The sequence below is a fragment of the Carassius carassius genome, chromosome 29 (assembly GCF_963082965.1).
Source record: "Carassius carassius chromosome 29, fCarCar2.1, whole genome shotgun sequence".
NCBI classification, from domain to species: Eukaryota; Metazoa; Chordata; class Actinopteri; order Cypriniformes; family Cyprinidae; genus Carassius; species Carassius carassius.
In genome coordinates this window covers 13,900,028-13,921,449 of record NC_081783.1, presented here as the reverse complement: position 1 = coordinate 13,921,449, position 21,422 = coordinate 13,900,028, and the positions used below count along the sequence as shown (strand labels likewise).

Below are 21,422 nucleotides of genomic sequence, written 5' to 3'. Positions count from 1 at the left end.
TCATCATCATCTTCACTACTTTGAGTAAGTATGCTGCTGTAATATACAGCAAACCCATCAAGTTGTTTTTGTTTTCTCTCCAGCAAAAAGAATGGGCAGAGCTGAAAAAATGACAATAAAAATAGAAAACATGAAATAAAATTGTGCTTGTGCTGCAAAAATGTTACCTTGTGAATTCCAAAACGTGCAGCAATTCATATTTCTCCTCCTCTCCATGCTGTAAGAAAAAAATGTTTACTATATTATAATAGATATTTTACTATTTACATACACACACACACACACATATATATGATATATGTTATAGTGAATACTAACAATACTAAATGCCTATTGAAACAATAGATTTTATTATATATATATTATATAATTCTATTAATACATTTACTAATGTATATTACTGCAATCATGGATTAAGAGAAACTGCTATGGAACCTGAGAATAATTGGATAAAAGACATTAAATGTGTCACATTTCACCAGGAAACACACTGATAGGCAGTGATTTTGTTGCTTCACACATTATTACAATAAAATGACTTGTCACTGAAATCTTGTCACATCACTCAAGGGTTGCAGAAGGTGTCAAAAGAAGAGGGGAAATGAATACTTTGCACACTGGATGAGCCCGGGCGGCCCCATGACGTCACTCTAGGTTAGGACACTGTTTTAGCTCAGAGTTTGATATCTCTACCGTTCTCTTAGCTTATTTTGATAGAATGAACTCATCTTGACACCAGGGAGCAGCAAATTAAAACTTTTAATTGCTTTTTTTGGCCCTTGTGACTTTTAGAAGCGAGTGAGTATGATGATGAGGTAAATGGTGGGAGATGTCTTGCACTGAAAAGCCAAAATCAGAGTGTGCTACAGGCCAGGGAGCACAAGACTCGCTCTCTTCCCCTGGCGCTGCCATCAGATTAACCAATTACAGCTGCAAAGTGTGACTCCTCGCTCCCAGGTCGCAGAAAACAGCAGTGCGTTCTGTCTCAATAATTTAATTTTCTCTAATCTTCACTCAGCAAGTTTCTATTACGAGCTCTGCACAGATATCTGCAGCACATCGGCCGGATCTCTCACAATGCCCTCCAGAGCGGCAAGATTTCTCACTTTTTTTCCTTTGCAACTAAAGAAAGAGTGAGAAACAGAGGGATGGGGGGAGGCACTGCATGAAACTGCATCAAACCATCACGTTTCCCAGCTCTTCTCCATTGAGACATTAAGTAGGGTGAGAAAATCACATCCGATACTGTGAAACCCAGCCTGAAATATCTATACAGCATCTCTCCTAAGTGAACACTTCCCTTATTTTCAGATCAACAGAAGCAATGGGCAAGCTAAACTTTAATGATATAGTACAGCAGCTTCCCACATAATTCTAATTTTGCAGTATATAATGAGTCCTAAATGCATATTAAAGCCACACATTTTTTTGTATGACTTTATGTGTGTGTGTGTGTGTGTGTGTGTGTGTGTGTGTACATGCATACATACATGCATACAATATATATGTAAATTACCTTTTATTACTTAAACTCTTTTGTGATAACTACAAGTTACATAAATATCCATAAAGACAGATGGTAATTCAGTAACCGCTGAGATGGAATCGGCAAAAAAATGTGATTTAAAGTGGTATTATGAGCAATTTGGGGCATTTCAGTAAAAGAACCAACTCATAATAATATCTATGTTAATCAGATTCAATTCAGTCTGCAAACTTACAACTTGGTTAAAATATCATTTACAATCAGTTCATTTTTAATCTAAAACATGTATTAAATTTTGGTTAATGTTAATTTCGACAATATACTAATAGACTACGGTTTAAAAAATTTAATTTATTCTTGTAATAGTAAAGATATTTGCAGCAGTCATTACGTTAAGTTCTAAATTACTCTAATTAATTAGTTAATCTTTTTTTCAGGAATCTTTGAGAAATAGAAAGTTAAAAAGGACAGAATATATTTGAAGTATATTTTTTGTAGCAATGTAAATGTCTACACTTTCTCTTTTGTTTAATTGAATGCATCCATGCTTAATAAAAGTATTAAAGTATTAACTTTTAAGCGGTAATGTACATCTTTAATATTTCAAGTTGTATGAATTAGCAAAAGCTGTATAAATGATTGCTAATGACACCTAATGCAATAACTAATTTTAACAAATTTTATTTTATTGTAAATCATTACCAATTCATTCATGAATTTTTGCTGTGAAGATTCAATAGCGTCACTGGCGAATAGCAGTGCAGAAAACACTTTACCAAAAGGGTTATTTTTTTCAGACAGGAAGAATGTTCGCTATTCAGTGACTCGGTATATGAAATGAAGTTGCCACAGGTCCATGATGGCTTCCTCTCTATCATACATTATAAGGAAATAATGGATCTGTGCCGTACAAATTGCCTGTAATAGTTCTCCAGAGTGTAAAGTGTGAGTGAGCTATGCAGCATGACAGAGGGTGAGTCATGTTCCCAGTGCAACTCATCTATTCCCAGGACGTCTCTACTTACCGACTCCACAATAACACAGTCTGGAGTTCTCCCAGAGAACACGAAGCCCAGATTTTGTGCCGCCCGAACCAGAGCTCCTTCATCTGTGGAACAAGACAGCATGTGGTCAGGACAGGACAGGTGGTGGTTAAGTTGCATTGGAAAAAAGCGTCTGGTATATGACTACTTGTTCAAGACACTAAGCAGACAAACTGTTCGAGATGAGGTGGCACTGTTAAAACCTGCTGCTACCTTTTGTCCTGCGATCTGTCTGTGCAATCATCACTTATCACATTACGCTGCCCTAGCTCTCCATTTATCTCACAGGTCTTGCTAATATTCAGTGCACCGCTGCACTGACGTGAAATTAAAATAGGTCGCATAAACCCATCTCGCTAAGCCTCAAAGCCAGGGATAACTTCTGACAAATGCCAAGAAGATAAATTATGCATAACCATGAAGTGTCAGATGCAAAGTAGCAGAGAGAGTGAACCAGCATTAATTAACTCATCTGTTTCCACGTCTGCATTATTTCACTTGTCTTACACACAAAAAAAATCATATCTGTTATGAGGCAAATTTGATTAAATGCATTCAAACAGATCCACTGCTCTCAGTCTCAGCTCAACACAGATGTCTATTAGAGTTTCAGAACCAATAGAAAGAGGAACAGGAAATTCAGAGCATGCTGCAATTTCCATCTTCACTTCCTGTGCCCCCTTTCCAAACTCAACAGCTCTGCTGAGAGCCCGTTTACCTGATGTGTGGAAGGTTAAAATTAGTTCAATGATCTATTTGTGGACCAGTTTGTAGAACTACATCTATAGATTTATTATGATGTATTTATAGCTTTATCTATTGAATACATACTGTACATTACTGTTCAGACGTTTAGGGTCAGTAAGATTTAATGTTGTTAAAAGAAGTCTCTTATGCTTATAAAGACTGCATTATTTGGTACAAAAGCACTAAAACAGGAATGTTGTAAATACTCTAATTTAAAAGAACTGTTTTGTATTTTAATATATTTTAAAATGTAATTTATTCCTGTCATGGTCATTTTGATGATGAGAAAAATAAAAAAGGTAATCTCTTGTAAAATTACACATTTCTTTACTAGAATTTTTTAATTCATTTAATGCATCCGGGCTTAATAAAGTACTAAATTAGCCTGAATAAAAAAAAATTACTGACCCCAAACTTTTGAAGAGTTGTGTAATAATGGCTCTCAGTGTGAACCTAATGTGAACATTTGTTGTTTCCATGTGCTTGGAGGAGTTTGACTGACCTGGGGATGCAGCCTGGTAGGTGATCTTGTTGTCGGTGCACTCAGGAACGGCCGTGTGACAGATAGCCATCATGGTCATGAATTCCTGGATGACCGAAGCAGTGGGCTGTGTGGAAAAATCAAACGTAAGACAAAGTATAAAATACATGATTGACACCTCAAATCATGCAATTGGTCTGGGGGTAGTTTTCTAACCAATCAAACTTGTAATTTTCACCTAGAAAGCTAGATATATTTACAAGAATATTGTATCACAAAAACGGCACATAAAACATCTTACCAAATGCATGTTAAAAACTATCTAAGAACAGTTTTGCTTTCACTTGCATTTCATTTAAAGTAGTACTGTCAATTGATTAAACGTGATTGCATCCAAAAAAAAAGTTTTTGTTTACATAATATGCGTGTGTGTACTGTGTATATTTATTATGTATATATAAATACACATGCAAACAAAGAATATATTTGTAAAATATTTACATGTATATATTTATATCCATATAATTCATATTATATATAAATATTTTTTATTTAATTAAAACATTTTCTTAAATATACACATGCGTGTATTTACAGACATAAATATAAACAGTACACACACACATATGTAAACCAAAACTTTCATTTTGGATGTGATAAATCACGATTAATCGTTTGACAGCACTTCAAAGTATAAATCGAGACAAATACATATTCACACACTTCGTGAATCTGCACAGAAAAGCCTCATAATTGAGTGAGCAATGATTGAATTTAATTAGATTTTTCACTGATGAACTCATGTGAGAGAACGAACGCCTCATGAAGTGTGGAATCAAAGCCTGTTCAGCTGGAAAGGCAAGAAAAGCTCAGGTGGCCATGAGGAGCTGTACAATGCCGTCACAAAGTTCATGTCAGATTCAGAGCGACAGAGAAACAAAAACATTCTGCTGAGGTTCTCTGACTAACCCCTGTCAACGCTTGTGACTGAAGGACACAAATCTTTGAGTCTCCAGGCTGAAAGAATCAATAAAACGAACACATACAAATCAATTAAATATCTTACTCTTGAACACCTGCATATGGGGTCTTAATTTTATATAGAAAACTGGTAAAAGTCTCATGTCATTAGAGAATAGGTTTTGTGACCGTAAACTATTCATAAACAGCTGGGTGGGCAGAACAGAGCTAATATAAGCCAGAAAAGAGCCGTGAGGGAAGACAGAAGGTGTGAGCGTGTGGATATCAGGGCCTGTGTGTACATTTCTGGCTGGCTGGGCATGACTGAGCAGCTGTGATGCCATTACAGTACTTACATGATTACTTTGGAGGTTTTCCAGTAAGCTGGAGTCATTAAATCCATTTTCCTCTGTGGACTGAGAGCTGTGACTGCATACAGAGAGAGAGACATGAAGGAAGACAGAGATAAATACACAAACAGGTGCTCTCATTTATAAACCAAATGGACAACAATTCTCCATTTGTAATGAAACTTATCTGAAAAATAGTGGACAATATTCTGTATTGAATCAAAAAATGAATCATACATTAAACCAAATTACATTAACACGTAAATTCTGACAAAAGCCACAATTAAGAAGGGAAAGAGTTTCATGCATGTGCATAACATTTTAATTAACAAGTATAGCAAAAGATTATTTATTATTCCAATTTAAGAATGAAACTAGAAATGTTACATTACATTAATTAAAAAAAATGAACAGTTACAACAACAACAACGACAATAATTATATCCAATTCTAAAAAAAGAATGGCAAGGGCAGTTATTTATTTCTATTATTAAGTGCTTCATGCACGTATTAAGTAAAAGTAAAATGTAATGTACAAGTACAACTCGACTATGCAAATAATGGTTATTATTTATAATAGATTAGCAATTTTAGCATCATACACTAGGTTTTTTTTAATAAACAATTTTAAAAAGGGCAAGGGCAGTTTTATTTCACAATTAAGAGAATTATGTTTTGCTATTAAAACAAATTTAATGCAAAGGAACCACAAGAGGTGATTAAAAAGGTCTCAGCAATATTAACATTATGCAAAAGTGCCCTTTCATCAGGGAAAGCTCATCATTGAAAAACATTAATATTAATTTCCTCACATGCCATGCTCCTTACCTCTGACCCAAAGCACCCCGAATCCCGCTTCCACAGTAATACCACATTATCAAACACTCTTGAATTATACATAAAAAATGATCTCCTCTAACTACTCATGAAGCACCGCTTTAGAGTAGATACAAACATGTGACCGCCCATTGACACTTTCTCCAGTAGAGAGGTACACTGAATTTACTCCTCGCAGACGACAGCACTTTCAGGAAGTATATTGATTAACAGCTCTGTGATATACAGGCCATTCAACGGCTCAGTAGTGGACATATCTATGGTCGTATGCTGAACATGACATTTTTAAAGTACTAATTTAAATACTATATACTATAGCACTTTACATAGCCTGTGTGGAAAACTCTTGATCAGAGCATCTCACTGCAGCAATCTCAGAGATCAGCACCATATAAATCTGACAATGAAAAGGTTAGTGCAGATTTTTGGCTTCTGGGAAGAGAGACCGAGGGGAAAATTTCAGGATTCGTCACTGCATCTTTCACCGCACCGTTGCATTTTAACAAACATGTCTCAGCTTATTCAAACGGTGGTTGGTGAGATTCATCTCTTAGACTGAGGATGTCATGTTAAGGTAAGGACAAATTACATATGGGGGAATAGGAGGAAGAAAATCAAATCTATCACACTAAGAGGAGCACATTATGAAACTGTGTCGGCACCAGCAAAATCCAATTTCCTGTCTCTCAGCACCTCAATACGTGCAGGGAAACATGCAGACATGCCCCTTTCACTCACACACACAAATATACAAGTTTCTAAACACGTTAAAATGCACTGGTCACACATTAGCGCAAAAAAAGCAGCGTATGATGCAACATCAACATTTGGATCACTGCAGCCGTGCTGACGGAGCACTTTAAGCAAATGCTATGTTGCATTTACACACAAATATAATGATACAGCAGATTTACCAATTATCATCAATAAATAAATGCACATCTTTACAGCTTTTCATATTATAATTTTTTTTTTTTTTTGGTTAAGAAATTCTTACTTTTGCTCAACACAGATGCATTGAACTGATCAAAAGTAATGTTACAAATGATTTCTATTTAAAACTATATTGAGTACTTCTACAAAAATATTAAGCAGCAATAATAAAAAGCATATTAGAATGATTTCTGAAGGATCATGTGACTCTGAAGTCTGGAGTAACGAAAATCAGCTTTGCCTTCATAGTAATAAACTGCATTTTAAAATATAATTTAAAATATACTAAAATAAGCTATTTCTTTTTTTGCAGACTTGATGAGAGACCATAAGAGACCATTTATTTATTTTTTTGTTTAAATCTTACTGACCTCACACTTTTGAACGGTAGTGAACCTGAATAAACTGCAATAACAATCTTTAAAAAAATAAAAATAAATAAATAATAAATCACATTATTATATATCCCCGAGAGACCTATGGCTGAGTTAAATGTGTAAGCAATAAGGTCATGTGGCAATGAGGTTGTTAACACTGCATAATGCATATTGCTTCACATGCTATTTCTAGAAACAGTAAGCAGTATTCAGTGTAAGCAGCACGCTAGCGTTCCATTCTGAACATCTGAACACAGCCTGTTATTGGTGATCGAAAGCCCAGCGGGGCAATCATCACCATGGAAACAGAATACGGCACTGTAGTTATCAGACCTTGATGGCCCAATTTTGCTCATTCATTCATATCCCTCCCACAATATACTGCAATATTGAACTATAATGGACTATAACAGATAAACATGTTATTTCTCTCTCTATCACGCACACCACACTGGCCACTGCAGCATATCCTATTCCAGCTCCACTCAGAGGTAAGCAGTTCACAATTGTTTAAATGTGTGCGTGTTTATGAAAGGGATTAAACAGAGTAAACAGCAGAGGTGGAGGGGCAGGAGGCATATGTCAGTGTGTTGCTTACACAGCTCCCGCAAGAGAGAGAGAGACACACACACACACACACGTTTCCATTGTCCCCTTCACATAAAGCTCACTGCTCAAATGAAGTTTCAATTCTGTGCTGAGAACTCAATACTCACAGCTCAAAGACAACAAGTGCATATATTTTTTAGTGCATTCATTAATGATTTTTCAGAAAGCTTTGATCTAGAAATATTCTGCCACAACGTGCAACCCAGTCCTTCCGGCAATAATTATCTGTTTTTATTCTGGCTTGATACACACAACTTCTGCTTACACTAAAAAAAAATAATGTTTTAATCAGAACTGTATAGCATGCAATTCATATAAATTTGCAAACACCTACGCTTACTTAAACCATCTGCATTAATGCTACATTTTTCACATAATTTCTTGCATTCAACATAGCATTCATGTGCTGCTCAGGATGATTTACACAAAAATGAATATTTCACCTTCAATTTGGGTTTGACTTCTGCAAACACAAAATATATTTGTGTTTGGAGGCAAAAGTGTTTTTTTTATCAAGTGTCCACACAATAAAAAACCGGTGGGGTCCATCATCTTAGAAATTATTATTACTATTATATATATATATATATATATATATATATATATATATATATATATATATATATATAAATATATAAATATAAATATATATATAAATATATATATAAATATAAATATAAATATAAATATAAATATATAAATAAATAAATATATATATATATATATATATTTACATTTACATTTATTCATTTAGCAGATGCTTTTATCCAAAGCGACTTACAATTGCTATATATGTCAGAGGTCGCACGCCTCTGGAGCAACTAGGGGTTAAGTGTCTTGCTCAGGGACACATTGGTGTCTCACAGTGGATTCGAACCCGGGTCTCTCACGCCAAAGACGTGTGTCTTATCCACTGCGCCAACACCACCCCCATATATTTATATATATATAAATATATATATAAATATAAATATAAATATAAATAAATAAATATATATATATATATATATACACACACATATACACAGACACAACGCTGGACTTTTGGTAGTTCCTAGGATAACAAAGTCCCCTAAAGGAGGAAGAGCTTCTTCGCATTAAGCTCCCAAACTCTGGAATCGCTTCCATAATAACTAGCATGGGTCAGACACACTCTTTCTGTTTAAATCTATCTCTTTAGCCAAACATTCAAATAGTGCATCTCATATTCTTTTACTACAGTTATATCTGATCAAATGCACATTATTATTCCTTAGCTTGGGTTGAAGAAATAATTTTTGCTTGGTTGGAACAGCAGCTATGCTAATTATGTCTCAATTTGTTTCTCTGTTTTTGCTGTAACTAGGATTTACTCAAGCTTCAGTCGGGATACAGAACACCTGAGAAGAGATGATGCCAACCCTAAAATAACATACAGAACTACCAAATGTTGCTACAAGTTTGATTACAACATATAATTATTGCTGTTACTAGTGTTCATCGTCTGTTTTATTATGTCATTAACTGAATTTTACCATACATTTATGCCACATGATAAGCCTCTACTAAATGTATTGTAGAAAACAAAAAGCTAATAAGCTGCTTTGCAATGATTTGTATTGTGAAAAGCGGTAAAGAAATAAATTTTAATTGAATTTTTTTATGCTCCATAAGTCCTACAGGTTTGGAATGACATAAAGGTGCAGTTTTTCATAATTGGGTGAATTATGTCTTTGACTCTTATAAGAGATTCTTTGGGTAACTTCCACATGTACAATTGTATTGAGTTACACTCAATTTTAGGATACCACTATAGAAAGTATCAGGGTTAAAATTGACAGTTTAATTACATTTTACAAAAAAATAATAATAATTCAAATGTGTGGAACCACCATGCTGAATTAGGTTATATTCTGAGTTTAACAAAAACCCAACTTGGCCTTATTAAATAAGCCTGCCAGACATATTAAAGACAGATTTCACTATCAATATCAGATGGGCTTATTAAATGTATAGAGGCATGTACGTATTCAATCTAATGGACACCACTGAGACTCTTCACAGGAATCCGGCTCCTCTAGAGACACCAGAGACCTCTAGAGAGCCCCTCTTCACAAAGTGAAAATAGAGACTACATCTGTACTCATGGGGTCCATGTGAATGATTGAATTTCATTAACAATGGAGCTCCTTTGGCAATAATGTAATTTTAAAAGTAGATTTCCTGAGCATAAAGAATCAAGAAAGAGATACACTCCAATAAACCACTGCTAGAAAAACAACAACAACTTAATAAAGTTCATAATTCACATATTTCACATATATATTCAGCAGATCTCACAAGGACAGAACAAATTTAACTTGGCCTCTCTCTACAACAGAAAATAACACCTGATGCTGTTCCATACTGTCCAGCTCAAAACAACAGATGGAAAGAGATTAATCAGATTTAATCAAACAAGCACAGCACAGAAGATAAAAGGCTCATCATTAATTCACATTCAACATTCATCTGCCTTCACACCCGTTTAGGGTATTCACTAAACATAACCACATCACAAGAAAAGGGCTCAAACCACATTTATCACAAGGCATCACAGCAAGAACACATCACAGGAGCATAAAACAAACAGCCAATGGTGTTGGTCCTTACCAGTCCTCCTCTGCAAAACTACCATCCTCAACTTCAGCTGCATGACTGTTGGGTGGAGTGAAGAGCGTTACAGACAGAACAGAACAGAAATGACCATCTTTACCCTGCATGTCTGCCTCTGCAAGTCAATCAGATATATAGAAACTGGTTTAAGCCAATATATTTATATACTATGAATAGAAAGCAGTACTAATTTATTATGATATCTATATAGGCCTAATATTTATTATTTAATTCCTAAATAATCAATCAACACGAACAGATGGAATTCAAAAAATCATATTTATATGTTCCAAATATTCTGCAGAGGCAAACATGTTAAGCAAAGTAGAAAATAAAGACTTTTGTGTGTAAGAGTGATGTAAGAGTGCTTATCCAAAATAAGTAATTAAAAATACATTCACTGTAAGGCAAAACTCTTATGTGAATACTTATCCATATAGTAATCATCCAACAGTCAATGTAGCAGATCTAAAGCATGAGCTTGAAGGGTAGGGAGTATGACTAGCCAATAAACAGTAAAAAGCACAAATCCAAGGTGCTGTAAGACAATAATTAGGCAAATAACTTCATTATCTAGTGGCCAATATAAAGACTAGTGAGACAAGCCAGTGCTAGTGACGGGGCAGAGGATGATTTGCTGGCTGCTAAACGGTGTCTGCTGGGATATAGAGACACAGCCACTGCTGTAGGCTTGACAGCAGCAAATTATTCTCGCATCTTTGCTCCGGTCAACAGATTCGGGTGTTGAGGGCTTTGTTAATTGTAATACGAGTGGACACTGGCCTGACCAAGTGTTTAAGAACCAGACACTTGTGAGAGGAGGAGTTATACAGAATAATCAATGTGTGTATTATGACACAAATGGAGAATAAAAGAGCACTAAATGAAGTTGAGCTTATTGAAGAAAGCATTTCTGAAAAAGCAATGCGCACATGACACCATCAAATGAGTGCCATGGTATTATTTGTGCCAACCATTCTTTAAATTCCCCTTTACCGTAATTACCATGGTGCATCAATGAAGAAATCATTCACGGTCATGCTATACACCAAAATATACAGTTTGACGTTGTTTTATCTTGGTACGGTCATAGTACTTATTGAATAGGGTTTGACATGCAAAATATATGTAGAAAATATTTGTAAGGAGGCAAGGAAAATAAAAAAGAAAACAGAAAAAGGGAATAGAAAAAAAAGAAGTAAAAAGAGAAAAGGGAAAAATCTATTAATGTCCAATGTGACATCAATGATCTTACATTTCAGAAAAAAAGGCTTTTGTTTCAAAACATTGCTCCTGCTTCACATGGCTTATTTCAAACCCAAGTTATGGCTTGAGAGAAACTATAAAAACAAAAGGCAGGTTGACTGGCCATACACATATCTGACTCTGTACCATCAGCCTCAGGGGGAAGAGTACTGTTTAGTACGCCGAAATAAAAGAACTCCATTTCAGCAGGGGGGAACAGTGCATTTACGCTAATATACAGTCGTGGCCAAAAGTTTTGAGAATTACATAAATATTAGTTTTCAAAAAGTTTGCTGCTAAACTGCTTTTAGATCTTTGTTTCAGTTGTTTCTGTGATGTACTGAAATATAATTACAAGCACTACATACGTTTCAAAGGCTTTTATCGACAATTACATGACATTTATGCAAAGAGTCAGCATTTGCAGTGTTGGCCCCTCTTTTTCAGGACCTCTGCAATTCGACTGGGCATGCTCTCAATCAACTTCTGGGCCAAATCCTGACTGATAGCAACCCATTCTTTCATAATCACTTCTTGGAGTTTGTCAGAATTAGTGGGTTTTTGTTTGTCCACCCGCTTCTTGAGGATTGACCACAAGTTCTCAATGGGATTAAGATCTGGGGAGTTTCCAGGCCATGGACCCAAAATGTCAACATTCTGGTCCCCGAGCCACTTAGTTATCACTTTTGCCTTATGGCACGGTGCTCCATCGTGCTTGAAAATGCATTGTTCTTCACCAAACTGTTGTTGGATTGTTGGAAGAAGTTGCTGTTGGAGGGTGTTTTGGTACCATTCTTTATTCATGGCTGTGTTTTTGGGCAGAATTGTGAGTGAGCCCACTCCCTTGGATGAGAAGCAACCCCACACATGAATGGTGTCAGGATGCTTTACTGTTGGCATGACACAGGACTGATGGTAGCGCTCACCTTTTCTTCTCTGGACAAGCCTTTTTCCAGATGCCCCAAACAATCGGAAAGGGGCTTCATCGGAGAATATGACTTTGCCCCAGTCCTCAGCAGTCCATTCACTATACTTTCTGCAGAAGATCAATCTGTCCCTGATGTTTTTTTTGGAGAGAAGTGGCTTCTTTGCTGCCCTTCTTGACACCAGGCCATCTTCCAAAAGTCTTGGCCTCACTGTGCGTGCAGATGCGCTCACACCTGCCTGCTGCCATTCCTGAGCAAGCTCTGCACTGGTGGCACTCCGATCCCGCAGCTGAATCCTCTTTAGGAGACGATCCTGGCGCTTGCTGGACTTTCTTGGACGCCCTGAAGCCTTCTTTACAAGAATTGAACCTCTTTCCTTGAAGTTCTTGATGATTCTATAAATTGTTGATTTAGGTGCAATCTTAGTAGCCACAATATCCTTGCCTGTGAAGCCATTTTATGCAACGCAATGATGGCTGCACGCGTTTCTTTGCAGGTCACCATGGTTAACAATGGAAGAACAATGATTTCAAGCATCACCCTCCTTTTAACATGTCAAGTCTGCCATTCTTACCCAATCAGCCTGACATAATGATCTCCAGCCTTCTGCTCGTCAACATTCTCACCTGAGTTAACAAGACGATTACTGAAATGATCTCAGCAGGTCCTTTAATGACAGCAATGAAATGCAGTGGAAAGGTTTTTTTGGGATTAAGTTAATTTTCATGGCAAAGAAGGACTGTGCAATTCATCTGATCACTCTTCATAACATTCTGGAGTATATGCAAATTGCTATTATAAAAACTTAAGCAGCAACTTTTCCAATTTCCAATATTTATGTAATTCTCAAAAACACAAGTCCTGCAGGTATTAGACTCAACAACTTCTTCACCATCCAAACAAAAGAGATTTCTGCAGACGGGTGGTACTTGTTCTTTTAAAACAAACGTGCTTTAAAAACGACAAATGCTAGCCATGTCAGGCCCTGTAGGTTGTTACAGAGAAAAAGGGCTTTAAGCAACAAGGTAGAGAGAGAAAAGAAGAGAATCGCAGTAGGGCTCCTGAGACATTTGCATGAAAGGATCCCTGCAGAAATGCACTACCTCAGCTCACTTCAAAGAGACACTCTCAAAAGAACTTGTTAAAAGGGTGGTGCAGCCTAGTTGGTAAAGATCATGGCTGTTCATGCTGAAGATTTAAATAAGCTGCAGTGCTGAAGTCAAGACCAGACTTAAAATACATATCTTGAAGCCTCAATCAAGCTCCATAAGTTTCCATAACTTCTATATCTTAGTTTTTTTCCCCCAACCATTATTGTATTACATTACATATGTTTTGCCCCCCACAAGGATTTTATCTTACATTACAATCATAGAAATATCCTATTAATATCTGCACCAATTAGCATATATTTGAACCCATTTCATAGGTCTAAATAAATATGAGGTGTTCTTTATGACTATGATCCCCATAATCTTATGTCATACTGTATAGCCATAAAAGCCAATTGATATGATATGATCAGACCCCCAATTACCACCTGACCTAAATAGGTAATGTTTATCAGATTCATTAGCTACTGTACCATGTGCACAGATGAGACCACATCTAACCCATGAGACATTTGGGGGTGGGGTGAGTACAGCTGGATATTTACACACAATAACTGACAAACAAGAAATAAAAGCGGCATAAACAGCACTCTTGCTGCACCACATAATCATCATGTTTGTTAATCACCCAATGGTTCTGCCTGAGATTATACACTATGTTGAGGACTATATGCCAAGCTAGATCCAGGCTACACACGTCAATGTGTGTTTAACAAGTTGTAAAGGAGATGGGGCCAGTGGAGACCCTGATGTAGGCCAACAAATAAGCTGAGCAAAAGATGAGGACCTGGCAAAGAAAAGGAAAAGCAAATCAACATCCATAGAAAACAAATGCACAGCTTCATAAGACAAGTCATTACAGTCCAAGACTTATAATATTAAAAGCAAAAGAAATAAGGAAGAAATATGATCAGACACATTGATTTCTCTAGTGTTAATGTCTAAAGAGCACTTCGGCCATCGTTTCTCCATGAAAGCTCATCAAATTAATTAACATCTTCACCCAAAGGGATTTCTTCATTAACTACTGTTCTATTTAATAAGCTGTGCAATGTGACACAAATGAAGGGGACAAAAGACATGGCGGGGCAGGTCAAGGAAAAACAAAACACATCACACCCTTTTTTGAGAATGTTAGATCTTTGTTTTACATGAGACATATGGCTATAAATGCCTGAAATTAAGACTATGAGGACAGAAAACACTCCGATGCTTTGACAGAGACACCTTCAGGTGAGGATTCAAGTCCATTGTACAGCGTTATTATTGTTAATTTAAACTATTAAAATATTTGGTGAAAAAGTAAAACAAATTTTAGAATTTTTTTTAAAAATGTTTTCTTGGACTTTTAACTGAAATAAAATAATTATTCTGAAGTACTAAAATTCCTAAAGCAGAAATAAAAGCTAAAACAAGTAAAAAAAAAAAATACAAAAAAAGTAAATTACTAAAATTACAACACACACACACACACACACACATATATATGATACTAAAATAACCCTGCTCCTTTGTTTACAAGAGTTGACAAGATTTGAAGGTTTGAAAAGTATAAATGAAAAATTAAGGCAAAAAAATATTTGTTTTCAGTAGTTGCTGTAGATTTAGGAGATGCCTTGAGTTTTATTTGGGTCAGTGAAGAGAACTTAAAATTAAGACGTGGAAATTCAAGAAAATCAAGATTCAAGAAATTCAACTCAGACGTAACAGAAAAGACGGACATAAAAGACAAGGTCTAGTGGAAAGGACTCCAGCATGCTACACTAGCAGCATGTTGGTTTTTACAGTCCAACAAACATGTCAAGTCAAAAATCTAGGCTACTGTATTATTTCACATCAAACTCTTCCTTTGGGCTGGCACCAAGTTTCCCCACTCACTGCAAGAAAAGATGTCACGCTTCAAAAACATCAATGACTTGGTGAGGTGGCTGTACTCACTCCGACTCTCAGAAAGAGGAAAGCTGGAGGGATGCATCAAACAAGTTTATTTGAAGCTGATAAAAGATTGAATCCATATTCATAAGGTGGAGGACAAAGACTTGCTTCTGAAATACAGGTCAGTTTGCAAGCGTCAAAGAGCCATGTACATACACTAAGTAGACATCCAAAAGGCCCTTTTTACCGCCACACGTACCACCGCTGCGGCGGTATAAAGTGCATTTGCAGCCTTTGACCGCTGAGTGGCGCTTTAACCACAAGTAATCAAACAAGGGCATCAAAGCACATTTTCCCTAATAGACGTCAGTTTTGCCTCACTGATGAGTTAGATTTGATGGCTTCAGTCAGGGAAAATGAAAGAAAAACACTGTAGTTAAAATATTTAATATCCACAGACGAAAATTTGGTACTTATGAAGTTATGTGCATTTCTTAGAACGAATTCAAGCAGGATGTCAAGCCTGTGCCTGAACCTGTGATAATATTTTCTCTAATCTACATGGTATTAAACCATATTTTAGATTTGACACATTTAAAAGGTGTGCAGTATTATTTATATTATATTATGCGTTATACTATTCAAAAGAAATTGTGGTTTACTTTGCATCGGAGCATTAAAAGTGTTAGCCTATTTTAGGGGGGTTGGCTACATGGATTAATATGCAAAATGTCAATATTTTCATATATTATGCCTATAGCCTATTTTAATTTATATTTTCAATATAAATATATTTAGTTGTTTTCATATGGATTACTTTATCACAGAATATCTGTTTTCGGCGGCACTTGTTTAGTTTAAAAGTAGACATGTCAAGCTTTCTACAGATATCTCTCTCATGTCTCTTCATTGAGTATTCACGGAGTTACAGTTCATTTTAATGACGCATGTCTAAATGAAGATCAGCGCAGACAAAGGCTGCAGACAGCACACATTGTTTGTTATCTTTATTTTATAAGTGCACAAAGTTTTGTTGTTATTATGTCTGTATCCAAAAAAAAGTAGACCCTTTACAGATTCGATTGATGTATTGCTCTTATCTGTACGATTAAAACTGAAAGTGTAATTTAAGTTCTTTTCGGGGTTATCAGGAAAAATGACTCATAACGCGTATCCGCGTTAATCGACTCCAGAGGGTTAATAAAACAACATGCATTTTTGTTATTCGTTACCTGTCCTTTAACTTATTGGGGAAAAACATTTGTCTGTAAACTGATTAAGAAATTGTTGCATGTTTAAATATGAAGCACTGTATAATGTCGTTCCCATTATTTAGGCGTAATTTGCCTAAAACAAGAAACGAATAAAATTAAACCGGCACGAGTAAATCTTTCAAACTCTAAAGAATTAATAAAACGTCCTCACAATTAAACTCAAGTTCTCTCATTATAAATCAACAACATTCACACGATGTAAAAAAAAGCTTTAGTAATTGACAACTAAAGTAATTTTAAAGGGAACCTTCTTCCTACTTGTTTTTAAAGTAGGGTAATATCATATAGCCTAAAAAGAAATCCCTGTTTATTTTAGAAAAAAAAATCTGATTTATGATTTAAACCGATTTTTAAATCAACATTCAAATGACGAAAATTTTTTACAAAACAAGTTTTAATATAGTTCTTTATCATTCATTTAGCAGTCAAATGTATAACTGCAACAAGATGATAAAAAAACAGTACTGTTATTACCTTAATGCTGGAAAGATGCTATTTTTTTAATACTAGCCCATCATGCATCTAACCATCCACTCAGCTTTAAGAGCTGTTCAGATTAAAACTGCCAGCTCCGCAGTGAGTCAGTGTCATGGACGGAGGACCTGTTAATATTTTTTCTAGTTTATATTTCCATCTCGTTATGCCACTGGTTTAGATTTTTTTTTTTCTTATAGAACTTATTTGTAAATAGAGCAGTCACTGTCTGTGTCTACACCGGACGCGAGAGTTGTCATCTGTGCCCCACAGCGAAAAGTGTGTCTAAACTTGATGACATCACACTATAGTGTCAAATCATCTGAACACAGTGTCAGAACATTTCAAATTCAATTCAATTCAAAAAGAACATTTCATCATAAACAGAACGAGCATCAGTTCACTGATGGCGATCGAGTCCAGTGCATCCATCACTGTGTTCTGTTGTCTTTTGTTGGATCGTTCCACTCGTGTGCAGTGTAGACCTGGCATGCGTTTTTTATTGTTTTATTTTACAGCCCTGCTTGTTTTAATGTTTTTATTAAATATCTGTATTGACTGCATGGTCATATTATCGAATTATTTACTGCCATGATGCGACCTACAAAAGTAAAGCTTGGCGAGTCGATGAACGAGCGTTGCTGCAGGTTGATTTTCGGCGGATGTGCCGTGCTTATACAGCCGCGGTCGTCTTAATTTCGTCAGGTGAAACATCTCTCTCACTCCGCAGCAGAGTCTGTGAGAAGCAACAACTTCCCCTCCACGCGCTCTGATACCAGAAACATAACATAGCATATAAAATAATAATAATAAAAAAAATAACAGGAGAGTTTCAAAGTAGCTTAAGCTATTTTGTGTAAACTTTTTTTCCCTATAGCCTATCACATGCCAAACTAATAACATTGTAAGCATTACATCTTTAATTGCTGCTTTCTGCTGTGAAAATTTTTTTTGTGATGAAAATAACAGTATATTTTTGTCAGTTTTTTTTATCTTAACAGATCGATTAACTTCAAGATTTCAAAATCAGATAGCATGCTGATAATGTAGGACTGTAAGATTACATTTGTTTGAACGCATTATTGCAAAAGCGATTGAGTGTAAATCTGTTTAAATCATGCTTTAACCCGAAAATAATCAGTAAAAGAAACAAACTCTTAACATCCCGCTCGACTCTTGCAGTCAACCTTCTGATCAAGCTAAATATGTTGGCTGTTGGCATGAATTTTACTCGTGATAAGAAGCTCATATTCAAGTGTTTGTGCAAAAATTATTAATGTGCATTAATGACAGGGAGGCGCCGTCTCATCACTTTAATTTTTCATGATAATGAATGTATAATTTTAAAATTTAGACGAAAAGGAATAGTGTAATGTGTGAATGTTGCATTTCTCTCGTCGGAGAGAGCCAGCACTGTTAATATAATCAAAACAACAGTCGTATATAAACCGGTTCAGCAAGTGAAAGCCTCTGTCCATATGAAAGAGCAATTCACACTTTTATCTCGACCCCCACAATCCATGAATAACTACCCAAAACCCAACCCCCCCCAGCTGAACAGAATTCGGTCTGTGTTTTGGCTCTGAGGAACGGTGTGTTACTGGGCTGAAACATGCCTGCACTCAGCAGAACTCTTTGTATTCATAATTTTCTCGCAGCCCATATTATTATTTTCACAAGACCATAATGATAATAAAAAAATCATTAATTAATCATTATTTTAAGAAAATCATTGTTATTTGTGATCGTGGATGTTTCCGGGAGGCTTTAAGACCAAGCGGAATCCTCTGTTCCCGCCTCACAGCGCACGGGTCTCGAGGCTTCACTGTCTGCGGTTTGACTTTACTGAATCAGATTGAGGCCAATACAACTTATTGATCATGAGCCCAGGGCCAGCACAAGCTCAAATGCCGCTCTAGGCAGAGCACGATCATGCCGCCCCCCTCACATTCACAATTAGGGATCCTTAAGATTGAAAGTAAACATTTTTTTTTTTAATCTATGAAATTACACTAAAATAAAAACGTGCAAGCATGTTTTCAGAGTTTTTAATTTTTTCATTCTGCAAAAAGGTGAAAAGGGTAGCCTACACAATGCAACAGCTAAGTATAAATTCTGTTTTATAGGCTAATAGATAGTGTACAGAATAAAACTAAACATATGCACACATTTTTTTTAGCTCACAAAACTGGAGTTTTCGATTGTTTTCTTGACTGATACACACATTCACACACCTACATTTTCCCTAATAGACGTCAGTTTTGCCTCACTGATGTGTTAGATTTGATGGCTTCAGTCAGGGAAAATGAAAGAAAAACACTGTAGTTGAAATATTTAATATTATTAATATATAATATCCACAGACGAAAGTTTTGTATTTTTGAAGTTATGTGCATTTCTTAGAACGAATTCAAGCAGGATAAATATCAAGACTGTGCCTGAGTCTGTGCTTATTTTTTCTTTAAGCAACATAGCATTAAATCCTATTTTTAGATTTGACACATTTGAAAGGTGTGCAGTATTATTTGTAATATATATAATTTATATTATATTTAAAAATTTATTTAATAAAACAACATTGATTTGAACATTGAGTTATTCGTTACCTGTCCTTTATTTTGACAGATAACTTCTTGGGAATTTTTATTTTTTGTATGTACACTAATTTAGACATTCTTGCATGTTTTATTAATTATTTCCTTTATTTTAGTAAAACGTGAAGCACGTATAATTTAGTTCCCATTATTTAGGCCTAATTAGACTAAAACAAAAAACGAATAAATGTATATGCAGTGCTTGTGCTGCCATGGTCTTTATTTCGTCGGGTGAATCATCTCTCTCACTTCGCAGCAGAGTCCGTGAGCAGAATGAAGCAGCAACTCCTCCTCTGCGCTCAGAGCATTTAATATTCACTCCGCTGCGTGCTTACTGAAACACGCTCCACCTTCTCTACGCGGATAAAGTTAATTCAGTATGTTTGAAATTTCATTTCACGTCTCTGTCAGACGCGCGGGGAGAGTTGAGCCACTCAGAAATATGGGAGCCTTGAGTGGAGCATCAGTGGATGTTAAAAAGAAAACCGATTTTCCTTCAAATAAACCGATGTAAATTACACATTCTACTTAAACAATAAAATTATTTACGTTGTAAAGCATTTGCAAAATGTGTATGAATATTCAAACTCAAGTGTTTGTGCGAAAATTATTAATGCACATTAATGACAGGGAGGCACCCTCTTGATCACTTGAATTTTTTCCTGATAATTAATTTACTTTAAATTGCGGTGTCTCATATACATGATATCTTGAAATGCTTAGAAATAAGAGACAGCAGGTTATTGTAAGTCTAAAGTTTATTAAATAATAGCAAGTTTACAATAAATGTACAAAATTGCAATAAATTAGTTACATTCCAGTTGCGCATCCGTTGCACTGCACTACAGCTGGCAAAACCTTCTAAAGGTGGTCAATGTATCTGTTGCAGACAGTTTTTGTCAAGCAATTGCACCAAAAAGTTACAATGGCCTCAAGAAGCTCGTCTTTATTTCTTAGCTTGACCTGACGTCTGATAAATTCCTTCAGTGCGTGCCACACCAGCTCGATGGGATTAAGATCTGGTGATCTGCAAGTGAAAAAAATTGTGGGCACGGTTTGTTAAACCGAGGGAACAGTTTATGAATTCGTGAGTAGCCTACGGTTTATAAACTGCGGGGACGGATTGCAAAACCGTCGCCACGGATTGATTTTTTTTCTCCTACAGGTGACGTGCAGGGCTCCGTGCGAATGGGATCAACCCTCCCTCGCTCGTTTGCCAACGCGCCTTCTGCTGCCGAGCAGAGTTATGTGAGCAGTTTGGACTGGAGCGAGTAGGGATTTTTTTTCCAAGTCGGAGCGTCGTGTTTTCACTCGCTCCAAGAGCGCTCGACCACTGCTCCATCACGAGTACAATTCATGCCAACGGCGCATAATATAACTGCATATTTAGGAATAAACAATTTTTTTTACTATTTGTTATTTTTTTAAAATGTGGGATAGTCTTAGGCTACAGTCTACTAAACAA

The 21,422-nt window shown here is 36.0% G+C and overlaps 1 protein-coding gene across 5 annotated transcripts in view; it reads right to left on the bottom strand.

The window, feature by feature from the left end:
* LOC132109663 (phospholipid-transporting ATPase IA-like) overlaps window positions 1-21,422 on the bottom strand; it is a 143,981-nt gene that overhangs the window by 56,398 nt on the left and 66,161 nt on the right. For 4 of the 5 annotated variants that reach the window (XM_059515926.1, XM_059515925.1, XM_059515928.1 and 1 more), the window contains exons 15-19: window positions 10,455-10,499; window positions 5,074-5,146; window positions 3,779-3,884; window positions 2,512-2,594; window positions 168-217 (exon numbers count right to left, since the gene is read on the bottom strand). In XM_059515926.1, the coding sequence (XP_059371909.1) occupies window positions 168-217; window positions 2,512-2,594; window positions 3,779-3,884; window positions 5,074-5,146; window positions 10,455-10,499 (357 nt within the window). The remainder of the gene's footprint in view (window positions 1-167; window positions 218-2,511; window positions 2,595-3,778; window positions 3,885-5,073; window positions 5,147-10,454; window positions 10,500-21,422) is intronic. The other variant, XM_059515927.1, reaches the window with a different exon arrangement.